This window comes from Glycine max, chromosome 20, assembly GCF_000004515.6.
Source record: "Glycine max cultivar Williams 82 chromosome 20, Glycine_max_v4.0, whole genome shotgun sequence".
Classification (NCBI taxonomy): domain Eukaryota; kingdom Viridiplantae; phylum Streptophyta; class Magnoliopsida; order Fabales; family Fabaceae; genus Glycine; species Glycine max.
Window position 1 is genome coordinate 44,753,793 of NC_038256.2, and position 17,314 is coordinate 44,771,106.

Genomic DNA, 17,314 nt, shown 5'->3' on the forward strand with positions numbered 1-17,314 from the left:
TTAATTATTACATATGCAAAAAAACACCATAAGTAATGGGAATAAGGGAGTAGATTAGAATATATTGACTAATACTTTGTTAATATGTGTTCAACAAATAAAATTCATATAAGTTCTTAAATTTGAGTATTATGAATAAAAAATTGATCAAGAGAAAAAATTTCATCAAAGATAATCAACAAGTTTTTAGTCAAATATTAATTATCAACAAACCCAATAAATATTGATACTAATAATATGGTGATTTTAAAAAAATATCTTGAATAATGATTTTTTCACTCTTTTACCCCCAAAAAAATATCATAAAAACATGTTATTTTATTGAGTAATGAAAACTGACACTTTCATCTTACAATATAATGAAAACTTGTTTTCAATTATATATTGTATTACTCAACACAACCAAAACATATATTTGTGTGTAATTTTCCATGCAAAAATTTGTTTTTGATTATATATAAAAAATTTAATTAAAATATAATTTTAATTTTTCTATTTTAGTTCTCTTACTTTAAAATAGAAATATTTAGTTGTTCACTTTTACAACCTGTGATATTGATTATTCTATCAAACTAAAAGTATTAATAATTAATAGATTAATATTAACTATAACATAAATTAAACAAATAATTTCATTTCACGTTATTAAATTTGGATCACGTTAAGATATTATTAATAATTAACACTTTTTTGAATTCGATGGAAGAACTAAAATTGTAGATTTTATAAAATTAGAAGATCAAATATTTCTATTTTAAAATAAATAGACTAAATTGTAGATTTTTAAAAATACGAAAATAAAATATCTCTATTTTAAAATAAAAAATAAAATTTTTAAATTTTAAAAAATAAAAGTACTAAAATTTTATTTAAATCTAAAAGACTTAATTGGTGTCAATCAATCACAAAACATTTTATCAAACTGGGGTAAACAATTTAGAATCTTTATTGTTCGTTAATTCCTTATTGTATAAAGTTGTTTTGGCATAATCTTGTTGAACAGCATTCCCTTCCGGTTTCTAGTATGGTCGGGATTTTTGCCCTTTTCATTTTAAAAAAAAAAATCCCGTTTTTGTCTTTTCTTTATCCGTTATACACTGTTATATTAAACCGTTTGAATTTCCGTCTTGCAGGTGGTACGGTAAAAGGACATTAATTTACCAAGAAGTTGCTCTTGTGCCGAATCCCACCAATTGGACAATGTCACATATAATATGAATGGATTTTTATTTAATGAATTTTATTCAATAATAAATAAATAAATAAAGTGTATTGTTAATGTTGTTGGCGTATATAAAGCCATCTTAATGTGAAGAGGGAGATTAGTTGTTACGATGGGGCATGGCGTGTGAGGTGGGCAATGGTCCTCTTCATGGTCAACGGAGAAAAACCAGGCGTGACACTTACGAATCTTAACAATAAATGCATTCATTAGGCAACCAATTAAATTGGATTTTGTTAGTGTTTATCTGACTGGACCTAACTTTAACCTAAAATATTGTTATAACTTTTGAAATTGAGTTTGAGTTTTTTTTCCGGTGTAAAAGTAAGGATGGGAATATAATATTGTAATTACTGGACCACGTAGAGATGAGAAAGCAAGCCAACCTGATTTGGCTAGTTTTATATCATGTCTTAAGTGGGATAGGTTAACCTACCAGTGATCCATAGAATTGCAAAAGAAAAAGTATATAACTTTTTTTAATATAGATTATAATATTTTTTCATGAAAAACAAGAATTATCATGGGTGATAGAGTTCATCTCATTAATATAGCTGAATATTTAAGACTCATACTTGACATCCTGTAATTTAATTTTATGTTAGTTGATTTATGTATTTGATGGTGGAAAAAGTATATAAATACATTTTGTACTTTTTTTGTTTTTATTTGAGTATTTTATACATTTTTTCTTTTGCTGATTTATACAAATTAATGACATGTACGATGTCTCCGTTACACTTTTGTTTATTATTAGGTGAAATTTTGCTATGAGATACTTAATTTGAATAATTGAAGAATTGTACAAATTAAAATATATGCACATAAGCTAAAAATTAAAACATGCAACTGTAACTGATGCTGCACTTGCCACTATTACCAGGCCAACATGGCCTAGCCACAGATTCAGGCATAGAGCGTGATGAAGGATTTGTTAATTAAGTCCGTGTCATTTCTGGAGTCAAACAATTGTAGCCTTTCTTGAATAAAGCCTTCATCTTCGTTATGATTGCCTTGGTCTACTTTACCATTTGTCCTCATCACGAATATGTATTAACTATATCACACTTGAATGTGGTATGTGGGACACCTTCTGTTAACTGTTGAGGTAACTTGAAATCATCAATTTCCTTCCAAGACATTTTCTTCAATAATTAACCTTGGCATGTTGCTGCACAGTGCAAACTTTCTATCTTCCTTTTTGCTTTATGTAAACTCATACATACTTTTTGAAAAAATTGTTAATTCATATGGCTGTTGTGGACTGGAGTTGCCTCTCTTAAGATACCTAGCTTATCAATTCAATGTGTTATATTTTCAGCAACAATCTTATCTTCATCATTGAGCATTATATAAAAGTGTACAGCTAACAACAGATGATAGGTCTCCTTAGACCATTCCAACCGCCTAATAAGCTAAATTCTTTGTCCTTATTCTAATTTTGCACTAAGATCGTGATGCTCTACGCTTTTCCTATGTTTTAGTAATTTTTTTCCTGGCTCTTTTATGATTATTGCCTTTGACTAATACTCACTAGCTCTTTTGGGGATCCACGTTTACACCATATTTTGATATTGGAGCCAGGCTAGGGATACTCAAGTAAAATCGACCACCAAGAGCTTAGAGATGCTGTGAAACAGTCAAATTGGGATTAGCTAATTGCTATCACTGAATTTGCAGGATGAATCTTAACCATATTTTGTTTGCTGAAGATTGTAACGCCTGCCTTCAACTTATTTTGTGGCCATTTTGTTCAGTCACATGCATATAATATGTGCATTGAAGAATACTATAATAGAATCTGTTCAAATTCTCATTGGGATGAACTTTTCCTCAACTTTATTATTATGTCGGCTTTTCATTATCATGAAAAGATAATTGTTATTGACAAAATAGATAGTACTAGACTAGCTGGAGTAGATTTTCGGTCTGCCTGATGTTGCTATGGTTAAGCCAACAATTCTTGTTCCGGAGCTGTTGCTGCTTGCCGGTTTCTTAAAATGCTGACACTTGCTAATATTTTTAAAAAAATGATAGTAAAAAGTTTTACTTGACAATTGATCTCTCTGAAATGAATGTGGTGACAAATTAGGAATGAACTGCCGATGAATCTGAGGTTGATTGTTGACTAATGGGAAGAGGGATGTTGACTTGTCTAAAGAAGATTGTGAATTTGTCTAAAATATTCCTTTTTAGTGAATTTAAAATACTCCTGTCATAATTTATTTGTTTGAATATAAAATTTCAAAAAATTTAAAAAATTGAAATTTCACTTTAATAGTAAGAATTTGAACTTTTTTCCTCTTACACGTACCATAGGTCCCTTTGTTCTCTCTCTCACACCTTGTGCCGGGGGTATCGTTGGCGCCGTTACATTGGAGGCGGCCGCTGCAGTCTCCGCTGGCGCAGGAAAAGACGGTGCCGAAGTAGGCGCAGCCGCTGTAGGCCTAGATGCGATCGGACCAGTGGGCATCCGGGATGGGGATGGATTGGTGGGTGAGGGTGAGGCCGCCGGCGGCGAGGACGGGATGGCCGGCGTTAGGCTAGATGGCGGGCCACACGATGTAGTTGCAGTTGTTGACGAGGGTTAGGATAAGAGCAGCGGTGGATGAGTAAAAGGTGGTGACAGCGAGGATGAAGAGTGAGCATAGGAACAATGAGCGAGTCATGACTGGGGGGAAAAAAATAATGAAATGAAACTATGTTGTTGCAGAGAGGGTTTTATTTATAGGCAGTGTTTATGTGAGAAGAACGAAGGTGCCAAAGTGAGAAAGGCGTGTTATGCTACTACGGACTGTTTTATATTTTCAAGGGATGCTATCAACAAGTTTTTTAAAAAATAAATATTTAAAAGTGAAAATTTGAATTTTATTGAAATTGAATTATTTCATCTAAATAAAAAAATTAAAATACAAGAAATTGAATTATTTTATCCAAATAAAATATTTACAAAATAAAATAAATTTAAATTAAGACAATTAAAATGTTATGTAGTTGAATTTTCTAAAAAATTTTAAATTCTCCATCAAGGTAAAAGTTGGATAGGGAAAACTTAATGGGTAAAGTACCTATCAAGGAAGTTCATGTTGCATCAACTAACTAGTTATTTTCGATAAGATTCGTGTGTACACATTACTTATTTTTATTTTTTTCAATACAAGCAACTTTAACAACAAATTTCTACAATAGAACAACTCTTTTAATTGCTTCTCATGGGTCCTACCAACAATGTTTTTTTTTAATCTCAAAGTAATGTTTTTATTAGTGACAAACAACTTAAAATAATTATATATGTTCTTTTTTTTATTAATTTAATAATGTAAAGCAATGTTGCTTCAACTAGCAATTGGACCAAGGAAGCAACCCGTCCGTTCGCGACTACAAAGGCAATTGCTTTGGTAGCAATACTGCTTCCAGTATCCTGTTACTTCCCAATCATGCGATGAAGATGATTTAAGACAGTCTAGTAAATTAATAAAAAATTTCATCAGTGATATGATATATTAAATGAATACATGTTATAGTGACTATAGTGATATGTATATAAACATCAAAGTGACTTTATTTTCTTAGGGCCTAAGGTAGATTACGAGAAATTATATGTTGTCTTAGTATAATGGTAGGGCCTAAGATATGATTTACTAATTTCATGTATAGGTTAGTTATCTTACTAATATTGACTTTCGGTCAACACTTACGACCTACAGTTTTCATAATATCTAGGCTTGTCAGAGCTATCATGTGTATTAGTTCCGTCCATTATAAAAATAGAAATTAAATTAGTAAGTAATTTCTTCCTAACATTTCATTAAGAAGTTAAAGCTTTAGATTTTTATAAATAAACTCATTTACAATTTTTTTTATTAATTCTCCTTAATAGTTATTTTTACGGCTTATGCCTCAAAAGATGTGATCATGTGGAGATATGTTTAGTATGTCACAGAAACATTAATATAAGTGACGGATAAAAAAAATTTAAGTTGCAGAGACAATATTTTCATATATAAATGAGTGAGGATGATACTTATATTATAACTTTTTTTAACTATATTTTAAATTACAGGGCTATATTAAGAAGTAGAAGAAAAATCTTGTGGGGATAGATACCCCAAACCATCTAAGGTAGATTTGTCCATAATTAACATTATATATTTTTTATACTATTAAATAAAATTTATATGAACTTTATTAAATAAAGAGAGCAAATACTTTTTTATATATAAATTAGAATAAAGAATGAGAATATTTTTAAAAGTTATTCTTCAACAAAAGTGTTTTTAAGAATTCTTTCTGAAGGAGAGTATTTTTAGTTTTTTAATATTTTATCTCTTTCAATCTATTATTTCATCTTTAGTTATAAATTGAATTTCAATATTTCTTTTAAAAGAATTTACCAATAGAAAAAAATAATCTTATATTACAATATAAATTATTTATCATAAATCTAAAATATAATTTATATATTCAAAATTATTTATTTATTATAAATTCTACTTATATAAAAATAAACATTTGTTCTATATAGTGTACAGGGTAAAATACTAGTGATTTAAACAAAAATTTAACCCAACAATCATGACCGTGATCAAAAGAACATGTTTTCTAGCAGCGTTCCTGTTTTCCCTTGTTAGTCTCTGCTCGCTGGTGCTTTAAATTGTGGTCTACAATCTGCAATCGCGTTATTATGGCTGCACCAATTAGTTGCATTTATTCATAATTTTTTTGGCTAACCACAATGGTTAAGAATTTAAAATAGAAATGTTTTTGTTAAAAGATGGAAAATTATGTTTTACGCTCCTATAATTTACACCAAACATTTTTCTTTTAATTTTTTAGTCAATGTTGTAAAGGTATTGATTAGGAATACCTTAATTATTTTTTAAAAAAAGTATCAAGCATGGTGACTTAAAACATTGGCTGTGCTTATTAACTGTACCAAAAACAGAAAAGAAAAGAAAAATCCAAGAAATTGCGCTTTCAAGCGTTGGCAACGGTTCAGTGGTGAATGGAACAAGAGAGTAACAAGTAGTGCCAGGAAAAAACTTACGAGCGCAAGCTTCTGTTATGTGGTGCCTATCCACTTATTCATTGCAGCAGCACCAAGTTCCGTGTCTTGATCTTTCACTGCATAATCCTTAATAAGCGTTACCATTTTCCAAGTCACTTTCAATCTACAAACCATCCTTGTCTTGTTTTTTCGATGATATAAACTACATTGAACCATAGTCCATAGTATTTCTCCAACTTTTCTCATTGTTGTCACTTCATGGCCTACTTAATGCTAAGTGGTGCTGAAAGTACAAAGCTCACTAGTGGTAGTGGCTTAGCTCCATCTGGGTTAGGCTCAATTGGTCTTAACTTTCACAAGAGGTGTTTCTTCAAGAAGAGTGTTGTGTCCTATGGTATCAAATGCGTGGTACCCAGATGCAGCATCTCATCATTGAGTCCTGCTTCTCAACCTGGATTCAAGGAGGGATTTTGGTTCTACAGGTTTTTGGCTACTATTGTGTATGATCATGTCATAAACCCTTGCCACTGGACTGAAGACATGAGAGATGAGGCATTGGAACCTGTTGATATCTATGACCGTAAAATGAGAGTGGTGGATGTTGAGGGAGGAACTGCATTCACCACTCTTGGTATAGTGAAGCATGTGGATGCTAAAAATGTTACAATTATTGACCAGTCCCCTCACCAGCTGGCCAAGGCCACCAAGAACAAGAAGGAACCCTTGAAAGAATGCAAGATAATTGAGGGTGATGCGGAAGATCTTCCATTTCCAACTGATTGTGCTGATAGATATATTTCTGCTGGAAGGTAACATGTGGTGTCAATTTCTTTCTTTTGAAGAATTTTGTTACTGCAATTAAGATTTGGTTGTGTTAGCGAGTTAACTTCACTGTTTTAAGTTAATGTTATGAGTTCTCTGGCATGGATTTGGAGTTTGGAACTATAAGTCATGCTCGATGGATGATTAATGTAAATTTTGCATTTAAACTGTTACTAGTTTTAGTGACATTTATAATAGAATAATGGATAGTCGATGCCAATTAAATTGGGCTTTTATAAGATGGACTATGACTAACTCTTAGTCTTATGATCATTAGACCAACAAAATATAAAATATTAACCTTCATTCATGAATCATAATAGCTAGTATCTTTAATGATAACTAAATCTTAAACTTCATGATCATTAGTCAAATAAAATAAAATAAAAAAATAAAACTAGTCCCGCTCTTCATGATAGTATGTTGGCATCTTTTACAAAATGGCCAATCTTATATGATGATGTTCTTCAGTATTGAATACTGGCCTGACCCACAGCGTGGCATTAAGGAAGCATACAGAGTGCTGAAAATAGGAGGCAAAGCATGTATCATAGGTCCTGTATACCCAACTTTTTGGTTATCTAGATTCTTTGCAGACATGTGGATGGTCTTCCCCAAAGAGGAAGAGTATATTGAATGGTTTAAAAAGGCCGGTTTCAAAGATATCAAGTTGAAAAGGATTGGTCCAAAATGGTATCGTGGTGTAACACGACATGGTCTCATCATGGGTTGCTCTGTGACTGGAATCAAGCCTTTATCTGGGGACTCTCCCCTCAAGGTAATGTAAATTTTCCTTCTAAACATAATTACCATGCTCAGATTCTTGTGGTGGACTTTTTTATTATATTGTGTTCACAGTAAGATTATGTTGCAGACAAAAAAAAAATGTACCAAGGAGAATAATTATCTTGTACACCAGAAAAATGAGATTCACGGTTATCTTGAAACGGTTATTAAGATGCTACTTAGAGAGTTAAAAATTAGAATCTCTGTTGAAAAGAATTGGTACTTCAGAAGTAGGCATATAGATTTTTATTAATAGTTTTCCCATTCCACAATTGACAATTCAGATATGTTTGCTTAGAAGTTGTTAGTCTTTTTTTTTTTATTTTGGGGGGGGGGGGGGGGGGGGGGTTGCTTTCTCCTTTAACCATAACAATGCTTACTTTTAGTTGGATTGGGATTTTGAATGCTATTTGGTGTATGTAGCTCAGTAAATACCAGAAGATTCTTTTTTGAAAAGAAAAATTGCCGAGTCACATGAAACCTTTTCAGTTTGAAATGATGGGTAAATATCGGAAATTCAGGTGTGAAGTCACCATTCATCAAGAGTTGTGCTTTTTGTTGTGCATCGCAGCTGCCTTTCTATATTCTCTAGTCTTGTAGAAGCAACAATTGAAAGGGATGGAACAGTCTCTAAATCTGGATGGATAGAAAAGGACAATTAACAGAGCAAGCAACTCTATGTTTTAACAAACTTGTCTTTAATACTGGATCTTAAGATAAATCTTAAGTTAAAGATTTGGTTTTTTCCAGATTCAGCAATAAAACATATTCAGTTCTCGAGGAAGAACTCTAAAGATTCCCACATTTTAAAAAAGAAATTATTGCTCATTTGGTAACAGTAAAACGTGGGAAGAAAAAAAACAAACCAACAAAAGATTCATGAAAAAAAATGACAACATCAGATCTTCTTTGCAACAGAGAGATCCACGAAACAATTTTTTTTTTTTAAGAAAAACATCACAGAGAAGGGGAAGGGGGGAAGACGAAGGGGCACGCAAGGGAGGGGAAGGGGAGAAGCCAGGGGGCCCGCGGTGGAGAGGAAGGGGGGAAGAAGGGGCGCACGGAGGAGAGGAAGAAGAAGGGGCGTCGAGGAAAGAGAGGAAGAGAAGAAGAAGAGTGGGGAAGACGAAGGGGTGGGTGAGGAGAGAAGAAAAAAAGTGGGGAAAATGAGGGGGTGGGTGGGTGAGATGATCTGATGAGAGAGAGGAAGAGACTCTATGAAGGTAAAGGAAAAAAACGTTGTTTGTCGATTGTAGGTGTGCATAGTGAACCTTGGCTACAAAATTTTGTGATTAAACAGTAAAATTTGTAGACTAATGAGTCAAAAGGAAGATGAAGAGGAAATGAGTAAGAATATCTACCAATCAATCATGTGGATTTGACTGGTCCGAAGGAAGTAATGAGGGGAAAAAATATTTTCAACCCCACTTAAAGAAAAAGAATTAGAAAATAAGTACTACAACATTCTAATGAAAGACACATATACAATGTTCGAAAGGTAACTCTAATACCATAAAGCCTTTTGTAAAATAATTAGGTAAAATCTAGGCATTGCATAATTAGTTGTTATAAAACTAGTCGTTGCATAAGTAGCCCTTATGAAACTAATCGTTACACAAGTAGCCGTTATAAAACTAGTCGTTGTATAATTTGTTATTTAATTATTCAATTCTCATTTACTCTTATACGTCTTCTTCAAATAGTCTTCTCATTCTCATTCAAACAATGGATCCAAATAATGACTTTGACAAAGTTTGGAAACAAATTGTTTATGAAATACTTGATGATGATAGTGATGAATAAATCATGACCTACTTACGTGTGATGCAACAACAGTTGACGGATAAGGCCTAGAAAAGTGATTAATTGCAATTGTGAAGATGAACATCTACAATTGATTAATGACTACTTCTCATAAAATTTGATATACATAGAGACTCAATTCTAACGTAGGTTTCAAATGTGGCGATAATTATTCATTCGAATTGTCAACGCTCTTAGTAATCGCAATGAGTATTTCCAAATGAGACCTGATGTTGTTGGCAGAATGGGTATTTCACCATTGTAAAAGTGCACTATAGTTATTCGTACACTGGCATACAAATTTCCTGGCGATTGTATGGATGTGTACATTAGAATTGGAGAATGTACTACAACTTAATGCTTACAAAAATTTGTAAGAGTATCAATGAGATATTTGGACAAGAGTTTTGAGAAGGCCCAACAAAATTGACATTAATCGGCTACTACAAATTGGAGATGCACAAGGATTTCCAGGTATGTTAGGTTCCATTGATTGCATGTATTGAGAGTAAAAAAATTGTCCAATTGCATGGCAGGACCAATATCGTAGAAGTGATCATCACTAACCCACAATAATACTTGAAATTGTTGTTTCACAAGACTTAGGAATTTGACATGCATATTTTGGAGTTGCAAGTTCAAACAATGACATTAATGTGTTTATCCGTGTTTGATGACATTTTGCATGGTCGAGCTTCTCCAGTACAATTTACAATATAATGGAATTTCATATAATATGGGGTATTATCTTGCAAATAATATTATCATGTTTGAGTCACATTTGTGAAGACCATACCAATGCCCCAAGGTCCTAGAAGAAAATTATTTACAAAATGTCAAGAAACAAAGAGAAAGGATGTGGAACAAGCATTTAGTGTACTTAAATCTAAATTCATAATCATTTGCGGTCCATCGTGTGCTTGGAACATGGATATAATGTTGGCGTACATTATATTACATAACACGATTGTCAAAAACTAATGTGATACATTAAGTGGTAATGTCGATGTTGATTATGATTACATAGACAATGACATTTCAAATGTTGAAGTATCTCTTGGTGTTCATCTTGACTCTGTTACACACTTGCAAACAAGATGCGCTATGCATACAGGAGAAATTCATTAACAACTTCAAACAGATTTGGTGGAACATATTTAGGAACATTAGAATCACAACAATAAAAAAAATTCTTTGGCATTAATGTGTTGCATTTTTTTATTATCAAATTTATGTATTTTTCATTTGTTTAACATTTAGTCATTAATAAAAATTAAATTTATGCTCATTTTCCTATATCTTAATATTTATAAATTTTCTCCTTAATATTTTTATTAATTAAATTTAATTACTTAATTAATTATATTTAATTTAATAAATATTTAAATGAAACACTTAAAAGTAAAGTTCCTTTTAGACCTACTAAAAATTATCTAAGATCCCAAAATAAAATTTCACTAAAGAAAAAAATGGAAGAAATCTTCAACTCTAGGTGACGATGCAAAATCTACCAAAAATTGATTTAAAATCTCAATTTGAAATCTCCCACTAAAGATGCTTTTACACTATTACTCAAGAGAATCAATTTGATTCTCTCAATCAATATATGTGATCAAATTAAGGCTGTTAGGTAACAATGTGAAGCAATGAGCCAATGACTTTGGTGCTTTAGATATACACTTTAATTAAAATAAACTATTATTTTTACATAGTAAATTTTAAGGTTAATTTAATTTTTAATCCCTCAACTTTTTTGTATTTTTGCCCCTCAAAATATTTATGACAATTTTTAGTCTCATTAATTTTTTGTTATAGTTTTTAGTTCCTCTAAATTTTTTTATCCATTTTTAGTCCCTCATTTATTTTTTTTGCTAAAAAATAATCTTAAATATAAAATAAACAAGAGACCAAAAATTGGAAAAATAATAATTAATTTTGAGCAATAAAAAAACAAAGGATTAAAATTAGGCAAAAAAATTTAAAAGGACTAAAATTGTTGATTGAAAATTAACAAAAGACTAAAATTGTTGACAAAAAATTAATGAATGACTAAAAATTGTATAAAAAAATTGAGGGATTAAAAATTGAAATTTAGAAAAGTTGAAGTACTAAAAACTTAATTAACCCACAATTTTACCACAAAATAAGTTGCATCCTAAAAAGAGTCCATTTTTTATAAGAAGTAAATTATACTAACTGCCCTTAAGGTTTCGTGAAATTACATAAATACTTCCTATTCTTTTTATTCTTATATCAACTCCCTTAATTATTTTTTTAAAAAAAAAAACATTACACTGACGCTACTTATACACCATTTATATATACTTAATTGTTTTGAAAAATATTAAAGGTTCTTGTAAAAAAAAAAATCGTGTAACCTCACAAAACTTTAAGGATAATTAAGTTACATAAAAAAAACTTATTGAAATTATAAGTTTTTTAACAAGATCAAATAAGCTCTCTACAAACTCTTCTAAAAACTCCCTTATGCCTATTACTTTAGGTACCTAATGATGTAGCTCTGGAGATTTTTGTAGCCACATACATTTTCTTTAGCAACCAGCATTACGACATTGAATCTACTATTATATACACTCTAAGATGTTATATACAATGAATACTATACAAGGCAATGTTAGCCAAGAAGTGTATTACTTTGTTTGGAAGCTTGTTTTCCCTACTTTTTTGAAGTGTGATTGTGCATGTCTTTGTGCAGCTTGGTCCTAAGGCAGAGGATGTAATGAAACCAGTAAATCCAGTTGCTTCTCTCGCGGATCCTTCTTGGTACAATTGCAGCTACTTACTATGTACTAGTTTCAATTTACATGTGGATCAAGGACAAAATTGTTCCAAAGGGCTTGCCCATCTAAGATTGGAGAATGAAGTTGGGGTATATGATGGCCAATTATTTTTTACTTGTACATCAATAAAAAAAACTATTATGGTAAGATAAGATAAGATTCTTTCTTGCATGTTTCCATCTTGCCAACGTATCAGGGATGAAATTTTTGCATCTAAACCATTAATTTTGCTTTGTTGCACTAGCTAGCTTCAGTTGTTTAATTGGAAGGGATGGCATGCTTATAGGCTTATAGCAGTTATGCCAAATTTAATATGTTTATAATATGTTATCATGCTAAGCCTTTAGTAGACATAAATAGACCATGTGCCTGGCTGCCTCAGCATTCGTGAGCTATGTCTGGAGGAATCAACAAAACATTGTGCTCCTTTTACCTACGGATAAGACACCGAAGACAGAGTATTGACTACATTAAAAAACGATTATTTTAGCTAATTTATATTCAATGATTATTTTAAGTTTTTTTGGTGATCTCTCTAAAAAGAGAAATATGTTTTGATGAGTTTTATTTATTTATTTACACGGTCTTAAAATATTGTTCATTGCAGAAGCATATTAGCTTTTGCCTAATTCAATTTTAAAAGTGAACTTGGATTTCTTTCATCGTTATTAGTGTAAACCATGAATTTAATTTGTTAAGAGAACCGTTCTTGTGATAGACATCTCCATTCTTATCTACACACTTATTTTTTCTGGGAACGTGTTCTTTTTTAAATAAAAAAAATCCTTGAACGAAACCCCATTTACCATATAAATTGAATAATTTTGCAAACAAGTCTGGATCATGTGACCCCAAAAGCTTTACTTTCGGAGACTCTTACATTTCAGAGTCATTTATATGCAGACTCTGTTTTCTACTGAAAGAGATCAATATTTTTAACAAGTACTCTCTAAGCTTTTAGAGTTAAATATGAGTCTTGTGTCTTGATCATAATTGATTAGCTTAAATTCATTTACATGATTGCAGTTTTGTACCTTGTACCGTAAATTACATTATTGTAAGTTTAGAGCAATCTTTCATTGCATCAATTAAACAAATAGACTGAGAAAATACGAGGGTTGAATAATAGGCCGGAGTTATGTGGGAAGCAGCATCTGACGACTTCACAGTAGGTGCAGTACAGAAGCTTCTTGTTATAGCAATTAGGGAAAAAACAAAACTTGGATAAATTCTTTATATTTTTATAAAGATTTCAAACCAAACAATAACAAATAATTGTGATATTAAAATAACTTCCATCAAACACACCCGCACACCCACGCGAGAGCATATCTTATGAAAATAAGAAAATTAACCATACAAACTATATATGAATGACCAAAATTGTTTTAAATAATTCTAATCTTAACCATAAATTGAAATTATATGATTAAATTCACTCCTCTCATGCTTTCATCTAACCTGAATAATAAACTAGATCTGAGGATAAAAAAAATGTGTCTTAATCAGATTATTGAATAATCTTTTTCCTCATAGCAAATCAAACACATTATCTTTGCTTGACTCTTAGAAGTATAAATGATACATAGAGTTTTTGTCCCTCGTCATATAAATTCAATACATGAAAAATGAATCTCATCCCAGGTTTTCAGCAACACAACATCATGTTGGGGCTTTGCCAGTTACTCGCTGAGCAATCCATCCAAGACCATCATACAACCCTTCTCCTGATAGGGCACAGCAAGCTTGTATATGCCAATCATGATCCTTGATGCTGTGAAGGGATAGTGCATCAGTGATCTCAGCAGGAGTCATAGCATCCTTGATATCTTGTTTATTAGCGAAGACAAGAATAACAGAATGTTGTAAATCTTCATGCCCCAACAACCTAAAAAGTTCATCCTTTATGATAGAGATCCTGGCTCTATCACTGCTGTCTATCACCACAATAACAGCATGCGTTCCTCGGTAATATGTTGCCCATGATGTCCTCAATCTTTCTTGTCCACCAAGATCCCAGACCTGAAATAAATGACAAAATGTAATGAGTAATGTTTGAATCCTGCACAGTAGTAAAGCTTCGAAATATTCATACCAAATACCAAATGTTGTTTAAAACATTCATGTGGATTGTTATGCAAACCAGATCCATCCTTTCACCAGGAAGCAAACAAAGGACTCAAAAAGGTTTAAAGTGCCTGCCTACACCAATATCTAAAGAAATAGAAATAAATTCTACCAACTTCTGGCACCCTCCCTGTTTTCTCACAAGAAAAATATTATCAAGTATTTTCTTTCTACGTGAATTGATTGATGCCATTGTGCTCTCCCAAAAACACTTGTTACCAAGACAAAGTAAAGAATATATTAATGTGATTATCCCATGTTCAGACAGAATCCTAACATTCAACATCACTAAAATTGTGGTTGGAGTTGTAGAGAATCAAGGGTAGCCAAGCATTAGCCTGTATTTTGAAAACCATTTGCATCCTTAAAAGCTTGTTCAGTTTATACAAATAAACTTCATTTATTGTGCCAACATGTTTGGCAAAATTGTGAATAATCAATTTTGCACTCCAAATCACAGTTTTGACATGTCACTTTTGCAGTGAATAAAAAAACCATGATCTCCATAATTTAATACCATTTATATATCATTATTAGGATGAATGAGCAAGTTTAATATTGCCAAAAATGAGAATAATGCGATGGATATGTAGTTACACAAGACAAGATAGAACTAGGAATACAATCATTAGAGAGAAAGTTGGGGTAGCTCCCATTGTAGAAAAAATGCTAAAACTTTGTCTTAGATGATTTGGACATATGTGGGGAAGACCTACAGTAGGGCAGTAAGGAAGGTTGGCCAATGGAAGATAGTCTAATAGTTCAAGGGAGACTGAAGATAATTACTCATCAAACCCAATTGGGAGACATCTACAAGTAAATGGCTTACTTTGCACTTAATACGTGACAGAACTTTATGGCCTTATATGATCCAAGTAGTTGACCCAATGCCAATGTAATGGGAAAGGACTTTGTTGCTGTTACACATATAAAAGTGGTAATTATACACAAACAGGTTGGATGAGAACATGCTGATCTTGTAATACCATTGGGCAAGCATTTGATGAAGTCTATTCAAACAGGCAGTTGAAGTTTGAACATTACCTTTATGACAATCATTTCACTCCAAAATCATATTTACAAAATCAAGAACATTCAAAATTAAGTTTGAAAATTCTCATCCAAACACACTCAGAAAATAGAGACACAACGAGAAGTATACAATGTCCAGGACAAAGTTCCATGTTTGGTCCCAGGAGCATGAAAACACAATTTTCACCAAAACCTAACAAACATTAAGGCAGAAATAAAAAAGCTATGTTCTGTATGTTTTATGATTGTCGGATGCTCAAAAATTAAATTTGAGTGCTGATAAATTTAACTGTTTAGAGCCTATCATTTGCTAAAAAACTCCAATGAAAGACTAAGAGACAAGTCCTCATATCGCACATATATTCAGCAACAAAAAAAAAAAAACATTAATCCCTTGAAGCAAGATCAACACCTTAAAACAAAATGAATGAATAAATAAAGTAGTAGAGTGATAAGTGAAGGGACCTCAAATCGTATATTCTTGTAGACGAGCTCTTCGACGTTGCTACCAACAGTAGGGTTGGTAGTTACAACCTCACCCAGATGCAATTTATAAAGGGTAGTGGTTTTTCCAGCGTTATCCAATCCAACAACAACAATCTTATACTCTTTTGCAGGGAATAACATGAACCAGAATCTCGACATCATTGCCCCCATCCTATATCAACTTCTAAATTAACACCCATACAATCACCAGAAAAAACCCATTAATTGGGAACACAAAGGGTATCTCAAAATCTGATTTTCAATCAAAAAAGCAACGAACTTGCGTTGGATCAAATGTCAAGTTAGCAGATCGATAAAACGTGCAAAAAAAAACATGAAGAACGCAAAGATCGAACCTGGCACCGCTGTTTACAAGGAGAATCGGAGTGTGTGGGAGAAAGGGTGAATCGAAATCGTGAGAACCCCAACTTGGAATTTTCAATTTTTGTTTTGTATTTTTTTACTTTTCAGAATGGAACGAATATAAACAAAAAACAATTAAAAACATTGAGGCTTCCTTCATGGTATTCAAGAGGGTGAGTGGCCCGACACGTCAGCTATGACCAAGTTTTTAAACTTTTACTTATTGGGCCTCTTTGTTTAAGTTTTTCTTTAAAAACTTTTTTTTAAATAGATAAGCAGTTTTCTATTTTTATGTATTTGTCTACTGTTTCTTAAAAAACAATTTCGATTAGAAAAAACTCCTATCTTCTTTTTAAAATATCACCTTTTTTCTAAAAAAACCACCTTTTAGAAAAAAAAAATTAAGAACTTGTTTTAAAAATTTAAGCAAACTTACTCATAATTTTAATTCTTTTTAAGAGTTATCACTAATCATATTTTTATAATTCTTTGTCTATTTATCTTTCTCGTGTGAATCACGCTCTTTACTTTTTATTGTGTGTGAATTGTTTGCGGCCATGCTACAGGAGGCTGCTCCTGCAACATCTAATTATTATTAAAAATAGGAATATAACAATATATTTATATGTTTAATTATGAAAGGTTAATATGCTGCTGATTCAAAATTATTTTGATTCAGCCTCGCGTGAGAAATTGTCAAATCATTTGACTCTTCATCCACTTCAATATAAAGGATTAATCAACAAATAATAGATAATAAATAAGTTGGTTTGAAAATAAATAAATTACAAAACTGCTTGTTGTAGAGAATCTAAGTTCCTTTTTATAATACAATAACAACAATAAGTTTTGAATATAAATTTT

General features: G+C 31.7%; 1 protein-coding gene and 1 pseudogene across 3 annotated transcripts; one reads left to right on the plus strand and one right to left on the minus strand.

Moving 5' to 3' along the window:
• Positions 1 to 6,210: 6,210 nt before the first annotated feature.
• Positions 6,211 to 12,566, plus strand: LOC100814346 (2-methyl-6-phytyl-1,4-hydroquinone methyltransferase, chloroplastic-like; annotated as a pseudogene).
• Positions 12,567 to 13,965: 1,399 nt separating this feature from the next.
• LOC100527908 (uncharacterized) lies at positions 13,966 to 16,592 on the minus strand. Of its 3 annotated transcripts, none has more exons than XM_006605260.4 (3): positions 16,444 to 16,592; positions 16,067 to 16,259; positions 13,966 to 14,464 (listed from the first exon to the last, which is right to left on the minus strand). In XM_006605260.4, the coding sequence occupies exons 2-3, from the start codon at positions 16,256 to 16,258 to the stop codon at positions 14,105 to 14,107; spliced, it is 552 nt and encodes a 183-aa protein (XP_006605323.1). In that variant the 5' UTR covers position 16,259; positions 16,444 to 16,592; the 3' UTR covers positions 13,966 to 14,104.
• Positions 16,593 to 17,314: the final 722 nt, after the last annotated feature.

Coding starts and splice junctions, on each gene's coding strand:
- LOC100527908 (XM_006605260.4), bottom strand. CDS start 16,258: ATGGGGGCAATGATGTCGAGATTCTGGTTCATGTTATTCCCTGCAAAA. Junction 14,465..16,066: donor ACAAGAATATACGATTTGAG/GTCCCTTCACTT, acceptor CATTTATTTCAG/GTCTGGGATCTTGGTGGACA.